Source organism: Hirundo rustica, unplaced genomic scaffold (assembly GCF_015227805.2).
Source record: "Hirundo rustica isolate bHirRus1 unplaced genomic scaffold, bHirRus1.pri.v3 scaffold_448_arrow_ctg1, whole genome shotgun sequence".
Taxonomy (NCBI): domain Eukaryota; kingdom Metazoa; phylum Chordata; class Aves; order Passeriformes; family Hirundinidae; genus Hirundo; species Hirundo rustica.
Genome location: NW_026690493.1, coordinates 1 through 17,208, shown reverse-complemented (window position 1 = coordinate 17,208; position 17,208 = coordinate 1). Strand labels below are relative to the sequence as shown.

Genomic DNA, 17,208 nt, shown 5'->3' with positions numbered 1-17,208 from the left:
CAGCCCCCACCCCATCCCCAAACCGAGCAGGGCGAGCTCCGACCGCGCTCCCACCCCCGGGGGGGGACACTCGGAGCTCCCCGGGGCTCCTGGAGTTGGGGGACAGCTGCCACCCTCGGGGGGGGACACTCGGAGCTCCCCGGGGCTCCTGGAGTTGGGGGACAGCTGCCACCCCCGGGGGGGGGACACTCGGAGCTCCCCAGGTCTCCTGGAGTTGGGGGACAGCTGCCACCCCCGGGGGGGACACTCGGAGCTCCCCAGGGCTGCCTGGAGTTGGGGGACAGCTGCCACCCCCGGGGGGGGGGACACTCGGAGCTCCCCAAGGCTCCTGGAGTTGGGGGACAGCTGCCACCCCCGGGGGGGGACACTCGGAGCTCCCCAAGGCTCCTGGAGTTGGGGGACAGCTGCCACCCCCGGGGGGGGACACTCGGAGCTCCCCAATAGCTGCCTGGAGTTGGGGGACAGCTGCCACCCCCGGGGGGGGACACTCGGAGCTCCCCAGAGCTGCCTGGGCTTGGGGGACAGCTGCCACCCCCGGGGGGGGACACTCGGAGCTCCCCAGAGCTGCCTGGAGTTGGGGGACAGCTCCCACCCCCGGGGGGGGACACTCGGAGCTCCCCAGAGCTGCCTGGAGTTGGGGGACAGCTCCCACCCCCGGGGGGGTCCCGCGCGTGGCGTCTCCCACCGTGACAGGTCCTTGTCAGCCCTAACGACCCCCGGGTCCGGCAGGGCCGCAGGGCTCGGAGCTCGTTAAGGGGGATTTAATGAGGGCAGGAGCAGCCGCCGCCGCTGGCTGTTTGCCACTAGCGGTGGCCTCGGGCGGTTTTGGGAGCACACACACCCCCCCCCCCAAAATTCCTGCGGCTCCTCAGAGCCTCCCGCAGCCCCTTCTCTCTGCCCCCAGCTTGCTCCAGCGCCTGGGTGGGGAGACAGAGGAATTTCGGGGGGGTTTTGGGGCTGTGGGTTTAGGGTGAGAGGCACAAAAAAAGCAGATTTTGGGGGAGGCGTCAGAGCCCGGGGTTAAAGGGGCTGCAGCCAGAGGTGGGGGGCGGGTTTTGGGGTCCCCTACATAGAAAAGCACGGGGATTCTCAGAACCCCCCCCCCACACAGATTTGGGGGCTGCACACAGGGCTGGGGGTGTTGTTGGGGTACAGCCAGGCTGCACCCCCAAATCGTGGGCACCGCTCTGAGCCGCGGGGACATTCCAGGTGCGCCAGTTTGGGGGTGGTTTTTTTGGGGGGGGGTCCCGTGTGCAGCCGCGGCGGGCCAAGCAGGAGCCCGAGGGCAGCGGGAGCCGGTGAAACGTTCGGCGAAGGAGGAGGCGAAAGCGGAGCCCGAACGAGCTGAGGCGGTGGGGATCGCGCTGTCGCCCCGCGCCGCTGCGGAGCGGGGCACCCAAGGGTGGCCCCATCCTGCCGGGGACCCCCGAGCGGGGCACCCAAGGGTGGCCCCATCCTGCCGGGGACCCCCGAGCGGGGCACCCAAGGGTGGCCCCATCCTGCCGGGGACCCCCGAGCGGGGCAGCGCAGACCCCGCCGGCTCCAGGGTGGGTGGCAGAGAGGGACCCCCGAGGACCCCCTGATCCTGCTGCGCTTTCAGCTGAGCAAAGCAGCCCTGGGCCCCCGAGGGGATGAGGATTTGGGGTGATGAGACCCCTCCCTCGTCCCGCTGCCCCCCCCGTGTGTGCCTGCAGTGGTTTGGTGGCACCCCTGGGGGCACCGATGAGGGGCAGGGATGAACTTTGGGGCAGCTCTGGCTCCTGGGGAGCAGGGAGGAGACCTGGAGGGTCTTAGGGAGAGTCAGAGCACCTGGATCAATCCCGGCTTTCCTGCTGCCCCCTCTTGATCCCAAACCCATCGGGATCCGTCCTCCCAAATCCTTGCCGGAGGATGAAACCCCCCCCAAAGCCCGGCTGGGGCTCGCGGCCGCCGCAGCCTCTGTCCCCACAGCCCCTGCGAGGTGAACTAAATCCATCCTAATTAGCGCTGATTTGCATGGGGAAATGAAAATTAATCCAGCTTGGCTTCGCTGGAATTAGCGATTCCGCTTGGGCACATCAGGCGGCGGCAGACGGCTGGAGGGGCTGAGGGGCTGCGTCCCCCCTCTTTCCTCTCCTCCTCCAGCCTGGTTTGGGGTCTCTCGGTGGTGGGACGAGAATTTGGGGGGCGGGCTCAGCTGCCTGGGTCACCCCACGCCCCCTCCCAGCACCTCCAGTTGCGGGATAAAGCAAAAAAAAACCCCCCAATTTTCCCCCAAATGTCGCATCCCACAGGTGGCTCTGGGAGGCGGGGAGGGAGCGGGATCTCGGGGTGTCCTTTGATTTCCACACCCCCATTTCCCTGCCAGCCTCTTCCCGGGCATCTCCACCCGCTCCGTGCCCTGCTCTCGGTGCGGAGGTGGCGGGGGGAGCCCCGGCCGTGCCCCCTCCGGTGCCCTGTGCTCGTTCGTTACGTGCTGGATTCTCAAACCGCTCATCAAAAATCAACCGGGAGAAAACGGCTGGGCAGGAGCTGGGGAGGAGGAGGGGACACGGGGTGACACACTGGGGGTGGCATGGGACTCGCGGGGGGGGTTCAGTGCCGGGCACGTCGGGGATTCCTTCGCCTTGGTGTGCCCGTCCTGCCCCCAAGCCTTGGGCGGGTTGTGCACAACCCATCGCCGCCGAGGGGCACATCTGGGTGTGCCCCGTCACCGCTTAAAGGCACATCTGGGTGTGCCCCATCACCACTTAAGGGCACATCTGGGTGTGCCTCATCGCCACTTCAGGGCACATCTGGGTGTGTCCCTATGTCCCCATCACCACCTCAGGGCACATCTGGGTGTGCCCCATCACCACTTAAAGGCACATCTGGGTGTGCCTCATCACCGCTTAAGGGCACATCTGGGTGTGCCTCATCACCACTTAAAGGCACATCTGGGTGTGCCTCATCACCGCCGAGGGGCACATCTGGGTGTGTCCCTATGTCCCCATCACCACCTCAGGGCACATCTGGGTGTGCCCCATCACCACCTCGGGGCACATCTGGCTCTGTCCCCACCCCATCGCCACCTCAGGGCACATCTGGCTGTGCCCCATCACCACCTCGGGGCACATCTGGCTCTGTCCCCACCCCATCGCCACCTCAGGGCACATCTGGCTCTGTCCCCACCCCATCACCACCTCAGGGCACATCTGGCTGTGCCCCATCACCACCTCGGGGCACATCTGGCTCTGTCCCCACCCCATCGCCACCTCAGGGCACATCTGGGTGTGTCCCATCACCACCTCAGGGCACATCTGGCTGTGCCCCATCACCACCCCGGGGCACATCTGGGTGTGTCTCTATGTCCCCATCACCACCTCAGGGCACATCTGGCCGTGTCCCTGTCCCCCGTCACCACCCCGGGCCACATCTGCCTGCGTGACCCCTCCACCCCTCCCCGGAGCCGCCCCTCGGGGTTTCATCCCGGCTGACAGGAGCGAGCCCTGCAGCTCCATTCCCAAGTCACCCGCGCTGCCCACCCGGGCGCAGGGACGGGGCCAGCCCGGGAGCGCGGGGCCAGCCCCGCCGCGGGGGATGGAGCTGGGTTTTTCGCTGTTTTTCCTCCCCGCGTTTTCCCCGGCTGAGGAGGAGGGGTTTGCTTGCCTGGGGGGCCGTTTCCCCCACCCGCTCGGGCTGTAAACACTCAATTAAGCGAGAGCCGCGGTCCTGCCTTCCCTGTCGCTGCGGGTAATTATGTCGGTTTTTCGGTGTCAGGCGCGGCGGGGAAGCACGATTCCAGCTAATTGGAGCAGCAATCCCAGCCCAGACCCTTCGGCAGCTGCTGGAGCCGCCGCTTGACAGCGGCCCCGGGGCCCCCGGATCCAACCCTCGCCTTGATTTCAGCCTGGTCCCTGGATTCCATCTTCCCGGTGGGCTCCTGGATCCAAGCCTTCTCCCGGAGCCCACCTGGACCTGGAATCCACCCTCCTCTGGATCCAGCTCTTTTCCTGAAGCCCACCTGGCCCCGGGATGCAACCCTCTGCCTGATTTCCACCTGTTTCCCTGGATTCCATCTTCCCGTGGGCCCTCGGATCCCACGCTCCCCTGGATCCATCCCCTGGATCCCACCATCCCCTGGATCCATCCCCTGGATCCATCCCCTGGATCCCACCCTCTCCAGGATCCCACCCTCCCCTGGATCCATCCTCTGGATCTCACCCTCCCCTGGATCCCACCCTCTCCTGGATCCATCCCCTGGATCTCACCCTCTCCTGGACCCATCTCCTGGATCTCACCCTCCCCTGGATCCCACCCTCTCCTGGATCTCACCCTCCCCTGGATCCCACCCTCCCCTGGATCCCACTCTCCCCCACCCTTGGGTGCCGCGGGCCTGGCTGAAATCCCTGCCGGGCTCTGTCCTCTGCCCTGCTCCGGGTTGGGTTGGGATTTCCCCTCCCCAGGAAGATTTCCAGGGATCCTTTCGGGCTCCCCAATCCCTCCCCCAGATTCCTCCGGGGGGGCTGAGCACCCCCGGCAGCCCAGAGGGGCTGGGGAACCTTTGAGGATCCAAGGAAGGATCTGCAAGGAGAAGGGAGCTGCCCACCAGGGTGGGCCCTGGCAGAACTGGGGAGGGGGAACCCGGGATTTGGGGGGGGGGTGGAGGAGGACCCGCTGCCGCCCATCCCGGGGGGGAGCCGAGCCGGGAGCTCAGCGGCTGCCATTGATTTCTTATTACGGAGTTCAGGAAGAAAAATGAGGCGCTGGGGCTGCCGAGCCGCCGCTGTGATTTGTCGCCTTTCTCGGCGTGTCCTGGCGGGGATGGGAATTGATTTTGGAGGCTCTAGAATCAGTCAGCGGGGCTGGGCTGGGGGAAATGTGGGGGGCTGGAGAGGGGACGGGGGGGGGACGTGGAAGATGGGACCTCCCGGAGCTGCTGGCCGTGGTCCCCACGCTGTGCCGGGGGTGACGGCTTCCATGGGGAGGGGAACGGGTCTCTTTGGTTTTGGGGGTCCCTGCTCTGGTACTGGGGGTCCTGGGGCAGCGCTGAGTGGGGCCAGGGTGGTTCACGGAGGGAGGGAGGGCTGGGGCTGCAGGAAGTTTCCTGCAGAGAAGGAGCTGGGGGGAGAATGAGAAGGAGCAGAAGGAAAAAGAAAAGGAGGGGGAGAAGGAGAAGGAGAAGGAGAAGGAGAAGGAGAAGGAGAAGGAGAAGGAGAAGGAGAAGGAGAAGGAGAAGGAGAAGGAGAAGGAGAAGGAGAAGGAGAAGGAGAAGGAGAAGGAGAAGGAGAAGGAGAAGGAGAAGGAGAAGGAGGGCGCGGGCCCGGCCGTGTCCCACGCTGCCGAGTGCCCCCGCAGCCCCGTGCCGGTCCCGGGCCGGTGCCGGTGCCCCCGGGCCGGGCCCCGCCGCCGCCACCAGAGGGCACCGCAGGCTTCCGCAGGCACCGGGAGGGACCGGGAGGAACCGGGAGGGACCGGGAGGAACCGGGAGACCCCGCGGGAGCGGCCCCGCCCGGGCACGGCTGTCCCCGCTGGGAGTGTGTCCCCGCCCTGAGTGTGTCCCTGCCCCGCGTGTGTCTGAGGCAGGTGCGTGTGTCCCCGCCCGTGCACGCATGTTTCAGCGTGAGCGCGTGTGTCTGACCTCTGTGCAGGTGTGTCTGATGTGTTCACGCGTGTTCCCAGCCGTGTGTGTGTGTGTGTGTGTGCGTGTCCCTGCTGTGTGTCCATGTCCTTGTCCTGCCATGTGTCCGTGTCCCTGCTGTGTGTCTGTGTCTGTGTCCCAGCCGTGTGCAGCCGTGTCCGTGCTGTGTGTGTCCATGTCCCTGCCATGTGTCCATGTCCCTGCTCTGTGTCCGTGTCCCTGCTCTGTGTCCATGTCCCTGCCATGTGTATCCATGTCCCTGCCATGTGTCCATGTCCATGTCCCTGCCATGTGTGTCCGTGTCCCTGCTCTGTGTCCATGTCCCTGCTCTGTGTGTCCATGTCCATGTCCCTGCCATGTGTGTCTGTGTCCCTGCTCTGTGTCCATGTCCCAGCCATGTGTCCATGTCCATGTCCCTGCCATGTGTGTCCATGTCCCTGCTCTGTGTCCATGTCCCTGCCATGTGAGCCCGTGCCCCAGCGGTGACCCAGCCGTGTCCCAGCCATGTCCCAGCCATGTGTCCATGTCCCAGCCATGTCCCAGCCATGTCCCAGCCATGTCCCAGCCATGTCCCAGCCATGTCCCAGCCATGTCCCAGCCATGTCCCTGCCATGTGAGCCCGTGCCCCAGCCGTGTCCCAGCCGTGTCCCAGCCCTGTGCAGCTCTCTGGCCCCACCGGTGTCTTTGTCACGATGAAGGACGAGGCCATTGTGTTTATTAAATCGGAGCGCGGCGCGGCGCAGCCCTCGGAGCCGCTGACCCCGGTTATTTATAACGCGGGCGGGGAAATCGTAGCTCCGGGCTGGGGCTTTTCTGCGGAGAATTATGGAAAAGGGAATCGATAGCGCGGGCTGGGGCCGAGCTGGTGGGGGATTGCGGGGTCACTGCCGGGAATGGCTTCGCTGCCACAGCGGGGCTGAACCCCAGAGCTCCCCAGGAGCACCCCCGGCTCCCCAGGATCCTCCCTGGCTCCTCCAAGATCCCCTGGGCGGATGGGGAGAGGTTTTTGCAGCAGCACTGGGGGTGTCAGGGTTTGGGGGAGTCATGGTTTGGGGGTGTCAGGGTTTGGGGGTATCGGGGTCTGAGACAGTCAGGATTGTGGGAACAATGGTCTGTGCGTGTCAGGGTTTGGGGGTATCAAGGTCTGGGGGTGTCAGAGTTTGGGGGTGTCATGGTTTGGGAGTATCAAGGTCTGGGGGAGTCAGGGTCAGGGGGTGCCAGGGTTTGGGGATGTCAGGATCTGGGGGTGTTGGTGTTTAGGGTATCAAGATCTGGGGGTGTCAGGCTGTGGGGGTATCAGGATCTGGGGGTGTCAGGATCCAGGGTCTCGATGTTTAGGGTATCAAGGTCTGGGGGTGTCAGGATCCGGGGGTGCCAGGGTTTGGGGGTGCCAGGATCCGGGGGTGTCAGTGTTTAGGGTATCAAGGTCTGGAGGAGGCAGACTCTTGGGGTTTCAGGCTGTTGGGGTGTCCGGATCTGGGGGTGATCCCCGCACCCTTGGGTCGGAGCCGGGCTCTCCCGCCGCTCCCGCCGTGATTAATGAGAGGAATTAGGCCGATAATGGCTCTTAAATGGCGGTGCCAGTCGCAGGCGCCGCGCCCCGATGGGTGATGGATGGCCCTGGGCGGGCGCCATCGGAGCCGCGTCACCGCCAGGCTGGGAGCAGCCCGTGACGTCACCGGGGGGGCTGTGACGTCACAGGGCGGGTGTGACATCACCTCAGCCCACGCTCCCCCGGCAGGGCCGAGGCTGCTCCCCCGTTATCGTGCAAATCGTCGCCGCACGTCGCGATGGCGTCCGTCGGGATCCCGGGGAGCGGCGCGGGATCTCCGCCATGGAATCCGTCCCGTTAATTCCCCCGTTAATTATGTTCGTTAATCGCTCTCTTGATTTACTCGGGATGAGGTTTTTTTATGCCGGTTTCCATCGCGCCAAGCCAAAAAATCCCGTGGGATTTACGGCTCTGGAGGGAGAGGAGCCGGACCAAGGGGAAAGGCTCGTGGGGAGCGAGGGCTCCTCCAAAGGTTGGGGGACACAACCGGTGGGTGCCGGCCCGGAGTTTGTCCCCAGGGGATTTAGGGACTGGGAAAGGTCTGGAAGGGGTTGTGACCTCGTCCCATGGGATTTGTGGAGCTGGGATGGGGACAGGAGGGCCTTGGACTCGTTCCATGTGGATCAGGAGGGGTCTGGAAGGGCAGGAACTCGATCCGAGGATTGGAAGGGGTCTGGAGGAGCTGGAGCTTCACCCAAGGGCTCCAGGAAAGGTCTGGAGAGGCCGGGAATTTGTGCCAGGGACCAGGCGCAGGAGCGTCCCGGGGCGGTTCGGCCTTGTCCCGTGGGGCGTGCGGGGCTGGGGTGGGAACAGGGCGGCTGTGGGTTCATCCCGTGGGATGTGCAGATCAGGAAGGGCCTGGGAGAGGTCTGGGAGCTCCATCCATGGATTTTGGGGCCAAGGATTTGTTCCACGGAATGTGTGGATCAGGAGAGGTCTGAGGGAACTCCATCTATGGATTATAGGGCCGTGGGTTTGATCCATGGAATGTGTGGATCAGGAGAGGTCTGAGGGAACTCCCTCCATGGATTATGGGGCTGTAGATTTGATCCATGGAATGTGTGGATCAGGAGAGGTCTGAGGGAGCTCCATCCATGGATTGTGGGGCCATGGAGTAGATCCATGGAATGTGTGGATCAGGAGGGGTCTGGGAACTCCCTCCATGGATTATAGGGCTGTGGATTTGATTCATGGAATGTGCCAATCAGGAGAGGTCTGGGAGCTCCATCCATGGATTATGGGGCTGTGGATTTGATCCATGGAATGTGTGGATCAGGAGAGGTCTGAGGGAGCTGTGATTTGAGATTTGATCCATGGAATGCGTGGATCAGGAGAGGTCTGGGGGAGCTGTAGATTTGATCCATGAAATGCTTGGATCAGGAGAGGTCTAGGAATTCCATCCATGGATTGTGGGGCCGTGGATTTGATCCATAGAATGTGTGGATCAGGAGAGGTCTGAGGGAGCTGTGATTTGAGATTTGATCCATGAAATGCTTGGATCAGGAGGGGTCTGGGGGAGCTGTGATTTGACATTTGATCCATGAAATGGATGGATCAGGAGGGCTCTGGGGGAGCTGTGATTTGAGATTTGATCCATGAAATGGATGCATCAGGAGGGCTCTGGGGGGGTCGTGGATCTGATCCATGAAATGGATGGATCAGGAGAGGTCTGGGGGAGCCGTGGATTTGATCCATGAAATGCTTGGATCAGGAGGGCTCCGGGGGAGCCGTGGATCTGATCCATGGAACGTGCAGACCTGGGGAAGCCGTGAGCATTTCCCATTGGAGGTGTGGATGTGGAAGGAGCCGGGGGGGGCTCCGTGGGGCGGCGGGAGGCTCGGCGCCGAGGCCGGGAGCAGGAGGAAGCGCGTGCTCAGGTGCAGGCACGTTCATCCCGAGCCGCAGCATCTCCCATTAATGAAGCACTTCATCACAGCGCCGTGCCGGGGGGGGGGGGGAGCACCCAATTCCAGGTGATAAATTCCCGGCGACGGCCCTCGCTCGCTCGCTCGCCGCCGTGATTCTCCTTCATCTTGAATAATATTTTCGGAGCGGTTGTAAAATAACCCGACGCAGCAGCTGCCGGAGGAGCCGCGGGCTCCAAAACCCTCCCGACCCCCCCGGCTCCCCCCGGCCCCCCCCGGCTCCCCCCGGCCCCCCCGGCCCCTGCGCTGTCACCTCCGTGTGTGTCTCACGTGTGTGACCCTCGGGATGCCTGCAGCAACACCGCAGGGCCCCGGGGTGCCCAATCTCCCAAGGGTGCCCCCCCAAGGGCTGCATCCTTGGATCTTTGATTTTTTTGTCCCTTGTCCCACCCAGATCTCTCGAGCGCTTTGAATTTTGGGGTGAGGATCCCCCCCCCACACCCCCCAACCCCACCCCGCCCCAGATCTTTGTGCGCCCCTCGCTGGATCCCGGAATTTTGGACTGAGGGTTTGCTCAGAAGCCTGAAGCCTCCGCTGAAATCCTGGATTTTGGGGCTGGGGGTCCCGCCCAGACAGCTGGGTTCCCCCGGAACCCCTGAATTTTGGGGGGAGGATCATCCCCAAACCCCTGGCCCTCATCCTGGACCCCTGGGTGCCCTGGTTGGGGGGACCCGAGCTCCTTGCTGTGGGTGGTGGAGCTGCCCAGATGTGCACATCTGCGCAGCACGCACACGTTTCCCAAACGTTCACGCTTCCCAGGCTTGGCCGTTGTTATTCCTTCCTTTCTGGGAAGGATTCGTGTGTTCTTGCCCCAAAATGCTGATCCCCAGCTCCACGGGTTCCAGGCTGGAGGAGCTCCGGTGTCACCCCACCTTGGAGCCCCCCCAGCTCCTCCTCACGGCTCCTCCCGAGGGCTCCCGGCACCCCAAAGGAGCAGGGAAGCACCGCACGGAATTAAACTCTTAATTACCGTCGTTAATGAGCGTGGAGGCAGCTGGAGCTCCGTGGGCAGGGAATCCCGCAGCGCTTCAGGGGAGCTCCTGCAGGGAACGGGGGTCTGGGGGTGCGGGGTGCCCCCCAAAGCGGAGCTGGGAGTGACAGGAGCGGGGTTCCCCAGACCCGCTGGAGCCGGTGCTCCCATGCTCCATCCCTCACACGGATGTTTCTGCGCACAAATCCCGTGGATCCCTCGTGTCCCCCCACCTCTCTGCACCCACCCCGTGCCCCCCCGGGCAGAGGAAGGTGACAAAGGCCGTGCCCAGGATGCTTCACACCTCAAATCTCTAATTGCATCGCCCGGGGGCCTCGGGTGCGCCTCGTCCTTCTGCTGTGCCCACGGGAAATTCCTCCCCTTTGTCCCTTAGGCGTGGCAGGAGGCAGGAGAGGTGCGTGGCACCGCCATGGGTGCATGGATGGGACAGGGGAGCGTCTCAAGGACCCCCAAACCGGGGGTCGGAGGCTGTGCTGCCCCCAGGATCCCCACCCTGCCGTGTCCATCCCTCCGGCGGCGCTTTGGTGGGCGCTAACAGCCGGTTTCCGTACGCACGGCAGCATCTGCTCCTGCCAGGGAGATTTGCACGGCCAAACGTAAATCGGGTGTTCCATCATTTATCATAAAAAGGGAGGGCGGGGCGGGGCGGGGGGGTGCGAACCGGGGCAGAGCTGTCACGGGGAATCACCCGGCTCATCCTTCCCCCCCCCGGTGACATCGGGGGCTCGCACCCAGCGCTGCCCCAGATATCACTCACTGAGTGAGGGGGGTGAGGCTGGAAGGAGCGGAGGGGTCAGGATCTGCTCCTCAGTTTTCCTGCGTCTCCTCTCTGGCCGTGTCCCCCCACCCCGGGCCGGGATGTCCCGACCCGCCCCGTCCCTCCCAGCCCGGCCTCAGACGCCTCCCTCGCCTCCTGCCCACCCCCTCCCCATGCTCGGTCGGATCTCGGAACCCGCCGCCAGCTCCGGACCGATCCCACCGTGGCCATGAAGGGTCCCCTGCGCGGAGGAATGTTCTCCCGGCATGTCAAACGGCACCCCGGAGTGAGTCACGCAGAGCCCCCCACTTCCTCCAGGGACCCCCCCCCTTTTCCCACCCTTCCCCTGCCCTCTCCCCCTCCTCCCAGCGCAGCCCCCATCCCTCAAGCTGGTCCTTGCCCATCTCTCGCCACGTGCCCGGAGCTCCTGCGCTTCCTCACACCTTCCTCCCTCCATCCCGTCCTGTTCCGTGCCCTTCCTCGGCCTCCTCTTCCTCCCCACTCCCCGAAATCCTCCTCATCCTCCCTCAGTCCCCAGTTATTCCCGCTGTCACAGCACCCTCGAGGTGAGCCGGGGGTCCCGAGGCTCCTGTCCCTCCTTCAGCAAGGGAAGGTGAGACCACCATGTGCTCCCCACCCCGTGCTCCCCACCCCGTGCTCCCCACCCTGTGCTCCCCACCCCGTGCTCCCCACCCTGTGCTCCCCACCCCGTGCTCCCCACCCTGTTCCCTCCATCCAGTGAGGGGTCAGAGCTCCTTCACCGAGCACCCCAACTCTTACCCACGCCCCAAAAGGCAGCTGGTGGGTGAGGGGACCCTCCCCGTGTCCCTCCCCACGTGCCACACCCTGTCTGGGGACATTTTTTGGCGGGGCGGATGGAAGCGAAGCCCCCTCCTCGCTCATCTCAGATCTGTCCCCTGTCACCCCTCAAAATGTCAAGCTGAGGGGTTGGGGTGAAAAATGCCCCGGGGTCAGGGCTGGGCACTGCCAAGGGGGTGCCAGCACGGTGGGCACGGGCAGCTGGGACCCCCAGGGTGCTCCCCACACCCTCGGAGGGGCAGCACAGGCCGAGACACAATTCGGGGTGTTTCTGTTCCTGCCAAGCTGAGGAGCTGTGGGCGACTTGGGGGTCACACAGAAGACCCCAAACTGGAGGTGTAACAGCTTGTGGGGGTCCTGGGCGCTGCTGGCAGAGGCTTTTGGGGCGATTTTTGTGGCATCAGCCATCCATCCATGCTCTCACCCCACCACGGATCCTCGGCCCCAGCGTGCCCGGCTGCCTGGCAGCGATGGATTCCCCATCCACGCCGGCTCAGCACCGCGGCCCTGAGGCACAGCAGCGCCTGGCAGGACCGAACCCCCCCGGCACGGCTCGGCGGGCACCGAGCGGGCACCGGGCAGAGCCTGGCACGGGTCCCGCACGCCGCGCCCGGGGGAAATCGGGCTCCACCGCTGGCACCTGCGGCTTGGCGAGCCTCCTCCTGGCCCTTAATTCTTCCCAGCCATTAATTACCCAGACGGTGTCGGCAGCAGATGGTGAGACGGCCCCGGCTGCCCCGAATCCTCTCCAGCAGCCGCAGCAATTCCCGGCGCTGCGGAGGGTTCTCCATTCGCCAGCGCTCGGGCAGCGGCTGCTGCCAGCTCCTGCCTGGCACTCGGTGCCAAGGACCATCATCCGCTGATGGCCCCGACCTCCCGGATGGGCACTGGCATCCATCCTTCCAGCCTGGCTGCCGAGCAGGAGCTGGGCCGTACTGGGAGCACTGGGAGAGAACTGGGGGGGGGGCTCTGGGGAGTCGGGGGGTTGAAGCAAAGGGTCGCATCCGTGTTTCCCCCCTTCCCCTCCGCGCTCGGCAGCCAACAAATGGGTGGCATCAAATTTTCCCCTTCCCGGCCTCACCCCAGGAGGGGAAACTGAGTCAGGGATCCCCCTCCCCTCACCCCAGCTCGGGGGAGGGGGGTGATTTCTCCGCGCTCTGCCGCCGAGCGGTGCGGGCGCCGGCGATGCAGCTGGGCGCGGATCCGTCAGCGCTGCTGCCGTTAATGGGCAGGACGCGGCTCCCTCCCAGGGGCACGGGGCTGGCGCCGCTCTCATTACGCTCCCCGCGCTCTCCCCGGCGCGGGGGCCGCGGTAATTTGGGGGGAGGTCAAAGCCGCCTCGCCTCGGCTCCGATTGAGGCCGCGTCGCTCCGGGCGCCGGGGGATTGGCGGAGAGCGAGCGGAGACGGAGCCCAGGTGCGGTGGGAGCCGCCGCGGGCGCGGAGAGGGGGGCGAGGGGAGGTGTTGGAGGGATGGATGTGGCGGGGTTGGGGGGAGCTGAGTGACCCCCAGCGCGTCCCAGTCCGTCCCAGTAAGATGAACGGAGCGTCTCGAGCTCCATCAGGAGATGGTGCAGAGCCTGGGGGGCTCTGGGGGGACAGGGACTGTGCCCGGGGTCACAGCGTGGCTTGGGGACAAACCTGGCCCAGGGCCCAGGACCTCAGGGAGGAAGCCAAGGCTCAGCCCTGAGTGGAGTCACTGGGAGCACTGGGAACGCCAGGAATGGGGTGCCCAGGGCCAAATCCTTCAGAGGACCACAAACCGAGGTTCACTCTGACCAGGGGCACTGGGAACGCCAGGAATGGGGTCCCCAGGACCAAATCCTTCAGGGAGGAGCCACAAACCGAGGTTCACACTGACCGGGGGCACTGGGAGCACTGGGAACACCAGGAATGGGGTGCCCAGGGCCAAATCCTTCAGGGAAGGACCACAAACCGAGGTTCACGCTGACCGGGGGCACCGGGAACGCCAGGAATTGGGTGCTCAGCGCCGAATCCTTCAGGGAAGGACCACAAACCGAGGTTCACTCTGACCGGGGGCACTGGGAGCACTGGGAATGCTGGAAATGGGGTTCCCAGGACCAAATCCTTCAGGGAGGAGCCATAAACTGAGGGTCAGCCCCGAGAGGGGTCACTGGGAGCACTGGGAATGCTGGAAATGGGGGTGCTCAGTGCCGAATCCTTCAGGGAGGATCCATAAACTGAGGTTCACTCTGACCAGGGGCACCGGGAATGCCAGGAATGGGGTCCCCAGGACCAAATCCTTCAGGGAAGAACCACAAACCGAGGTTCACCCTGACCAGGAGCACTGGGAGCACTGGGAACGCCGGGAATGGGGTGCCCAGGCCCTCAGCAGCCACAGGCGGAGGGGGAAGCGATTTCTCATTCCAAATCCAATTCCTCTCCAACGCCGGCCGATTTTTCTCCCCCTCTTTTAATTCAGTCACTCAAGCTGACAGCTACACTGTGTACCGCAGCCCGGCGACAGGATTGCTCTGCCATATTCCCCCTGTAAATCTCCCGGCGTGTCAGCTCTCCCTTTCACTCTCCAGTCCGCCTGATAAATATTCATTTTATTGGGGTATTTTTCATTTCTCTCTCTCTCTCTCTCTCTCTCTCTCTCTCTGCAGCTCGTTCCCCTCATTGGCTTCATCAGCGTGGGCCTGGGCAGCGCGGTCCTGTACCTGCTGCGCTTGGCGCTGCACAGCCCAGACGTCAGGTACGGCTCCGGGGTGCCCTGGGCACCCTTGGGTGCCCTTGGAGCTCTCCCACCCAGGGCGTGGGGTGCTGGAGTGCCCAGACACATCTTCATGGTGAAAGATGAGGGGGGGGAAAAACGTGGGTCTGGAGGTGGCCAGAGGACAGGAGGGAGGTTGTGGGGGGGGTTGTATCCCAGGAGAAGGGCTCCTGCAGCCCCTCTCAGCCAGGTGAGGGCTGGATGTGGCTGACGGGGAGTTGGGGAGGGTCCAGGGGATGGGAAATGGCAGCAGGGATGGTTGGAGGAGAGAGGGAGGGACGGGAGAAAAAAAAAAAATCCAGCAGGGAGAGGGGTGAGGGTGGCTGGGTGTGGGGAGGGTGGGGATGGTTGGAGAAGGGAGGAACGGACAAAAGCGGCGGGGAGGAAGGAGCAAAGAGCGAGGTGTGAGGATGGATGGATGGAAAAAGAGCCGTGGAATCACAAAGGAGGGCTGGGCAGGAGCAGCTTCACGCGTTGGGGTGACCCGGCCTGGTTTTGCCACGTCCCCCACTGCCCCTCACCTCACTTTGGCATCGGTTTTTGCTCCCGGTAAAAACCACTCCTGGATTTAATCCGGCGCCAGGCGAGCTCAGCTCCACAATTAGCAGATGCACACGCCTCGGCTGGCAGGGTGGGAGCGCACGGGGGGGGGGGTTTGGGAGGGAATTTGCAGCCCCTCCGTCCCCCAACACGCAACACAAACATCTTCCCAGATGGAAAATTCTGCTCTTGGCCGGCACCAGCGGATGGGGGGGACGGAACAAGGGGGGGACAACACGAGCTGCTCCCTCCAGGGACCCCCATCCCACGGCTCTGCTGGCTTCCCACAGCCTCTCCCGGGACAGGACGGGACGTGTCCAGTTTGGGAAGGCTCCAAGGAGAACTGGGGATGTTGGGACTGGGGCTGGGGGATTTTGGGGGGGTGTCTCCCCCGCTCCTCACAGGCTCTGATGTCCCTGTCGCCCCTCGCAGCTGGGACAGGAAGAATAATCCTGAACCCTGGAATAAGCTGAGCCCCACAGACCAGTACAAAGTGAGCACTGGGTGAACTGGGGAGGGGAGGGAGCCGCATTTGGAGCAAAATTCTGCTTTTTTATCTCGGGAAGGGGATCAGTCCTGGAGCTGAGCACTCCCCAAAATCCCTGTGCCCCAATTTGGGGAGGGGGCAGTGTGTGACATCAAAGCCAGGCCACAGTGAGGTCACGACCCCCTCCTGACCTCCCTCCCTTCTCCAGTTCCTGGCAGTTTCCACCGACTACAAGAACCTCAAGAAGGAACGTCCCAGCTTCTGAGCCACTTCTGGGACGTGCTGGGGTGGAGGGGGAGCATCCCCCCTGCCCCCCAAAAACCCCTCACAGCCCCACCACAGCTCCCCCAATAAACCACATCCCTGCCGGTGCCCCCTGCACCCCTCGACCTCGTGCCTGTGTTCCACTCACATCACAGGAATAAATCACGGGGAAGCGGAGAGAGAGAGAGCAGCAAACCGGATTCTTTAGGGTTCCCCAGAGCCATCAAGGCAGGAGGTGTCAGGGCCGGGGCAGGAAGCAGGACAAACCCTCGGGGCGTTGTTTCTGCTCTCCCACGCTCCAGGGTCCCCTCCCGAGAGGGAAGAGGGACGGAGGGGTGACACCCGCACGTCCCGGACGCGCTGGCACCCTCTGGAGTACGTGACACGGGGCAGGGTCTGGCTGGTGCTGGGGGTCCCAGCTGGGCAGGGAGAGGGTGGGAAAGGATCCCAGGAGATTCCCCCCGTTGTGTTTTGGGGCTGGGCATCACCCCTGCCCTCAGAGCCCCAGCCAGGATGGGGACGCTGAGAGACCCTCGGGGTGTCCCCGACATCCCCCAGCCCCGCTCCAGCACGGCACCCACAAACCTCCAGGCTCTGCCCCCAGCTTTTATTAGCAACCCCTCCCCATAGAAAAGTGCAAGACGAGGCCGGAACAAGCGGTGCCCCCCCTGCCCCGAGCGGGGTGCGGGGGCTCTCTGCACCCTAACACTGACAGCAAGGACGGGCGCCCACCCCGCGACGCGGCACCCAAGGGCGATAACGGCGGGAGAAGGGGAGCGGGGAAAAGGCAGAGGGTGGGTCTCAGCCTCTCCTTATCCCCCCCAAAAGTGACCCCAGCCTGGCAGGAGGGGTGTCCCCCCCCCCAATCCTCAGTGGTCGCTGAAGCCGGGCATGGGGAAGGCACGGGCGAAGGTCTCGACGCGCTGCCGGAGGTCGCTCAGGCGCCGCTGCGTCTCCGGGTCCTGCAGCAGGAAAGTCTTGAAGTCCTGGAGCTTACCTGGGAGTGAGGGGACGGCAGGTGAGCAGGGAGGAGCCCCACGGCAGCTCCAGCCCTTCCCAGGATCCTGCAGCCGGGGCTGGCAGCGGTGTGGGGAGCAGAGCTGGCACCCCAAGCGGGGAAGAGGCTGAGGGGCACCCAGGAAGGGGAAAACACGAGGACAGGGGGGTCCCCCAAGGGGCTCACTGGTTTTGCTCTTGACGTCCAGGGCCAGCGTGATGCCCTCGTCGATGAACTCCACCACCTTCTGGAAATCCTCCTCGCGGAACTGGCGGGAGGTCAGCGCAGGGGCACCTGGGGACGGAGCCCGTCAGGGACGGGAACGCTGTGGAGCCCCCCAAAGAGGCTCCCCAGGGGTCCCAGCCCCCCAAAGAGGCTCCCGGGGGGTCCCAGCCCCACAAAGAGGCTCCCGGGGGGTCCCAGCCCCACAAAGAGGCTCCCCAGAGGTCCCAGCCCCACAAAGAGGCTCGCCAGGGTCCCAGCCCCCCGAGGAGCTCCCCGAGTCCCAGCCCCTCCTTAGGAGCTCCCCAAATCCTGATCC

At 64.6% G+C, this 17,208-nt stretch overlaps 1 protein-coding gene and 1 long non-coding RNA gene across 2 annotated transcripts; one reads left to right on the top strand and one right to left on the bottom strand.

Annotated features, from left to right (window-relative positions):
- Positions 1-10,994: 10,994 nt before the first annotated feature.
- On the top strand, positions 10,995-15,774 carry NDUFA4L2 (NDUFA4 mitochondrial complex associated like 2). Its single transcript, XM_040054109.1, has 4 exons — positions 10,995-11,110; positions 14,273-14,361; positions 15,352-15,412; positions 15,615-15,774. Exons 1-4 carry the CDS (start codon positions 11,054-11,056, stop codon positions 15,669-15,671), a joined length of 264 nt encoding a protein of 87 aa, XP_039910043.1. The 5' UTR covers positions 10,995-11,053; the 3' UTR covers positions 15,672-15,774.
- Positions 15,775-16,258: 484 nt separating this feature from the next.
- Positions 16,259-17,050, bottom strand: LOC120748034 (uncharacterized). Its single transcript, XR_005699280.2, has 2 exons — positions 16,854-17,050; positions 16,259-16,667 (listed from the first exon to the last, which is right to left on the bottom strand). It is a non-coding gene; the product is annotated as an uncharacterized LOC120748034 (long non-coding RNA).
- Between the last annotated feature and the right edge of the window lie 158 nt (positions 17,051-17,208).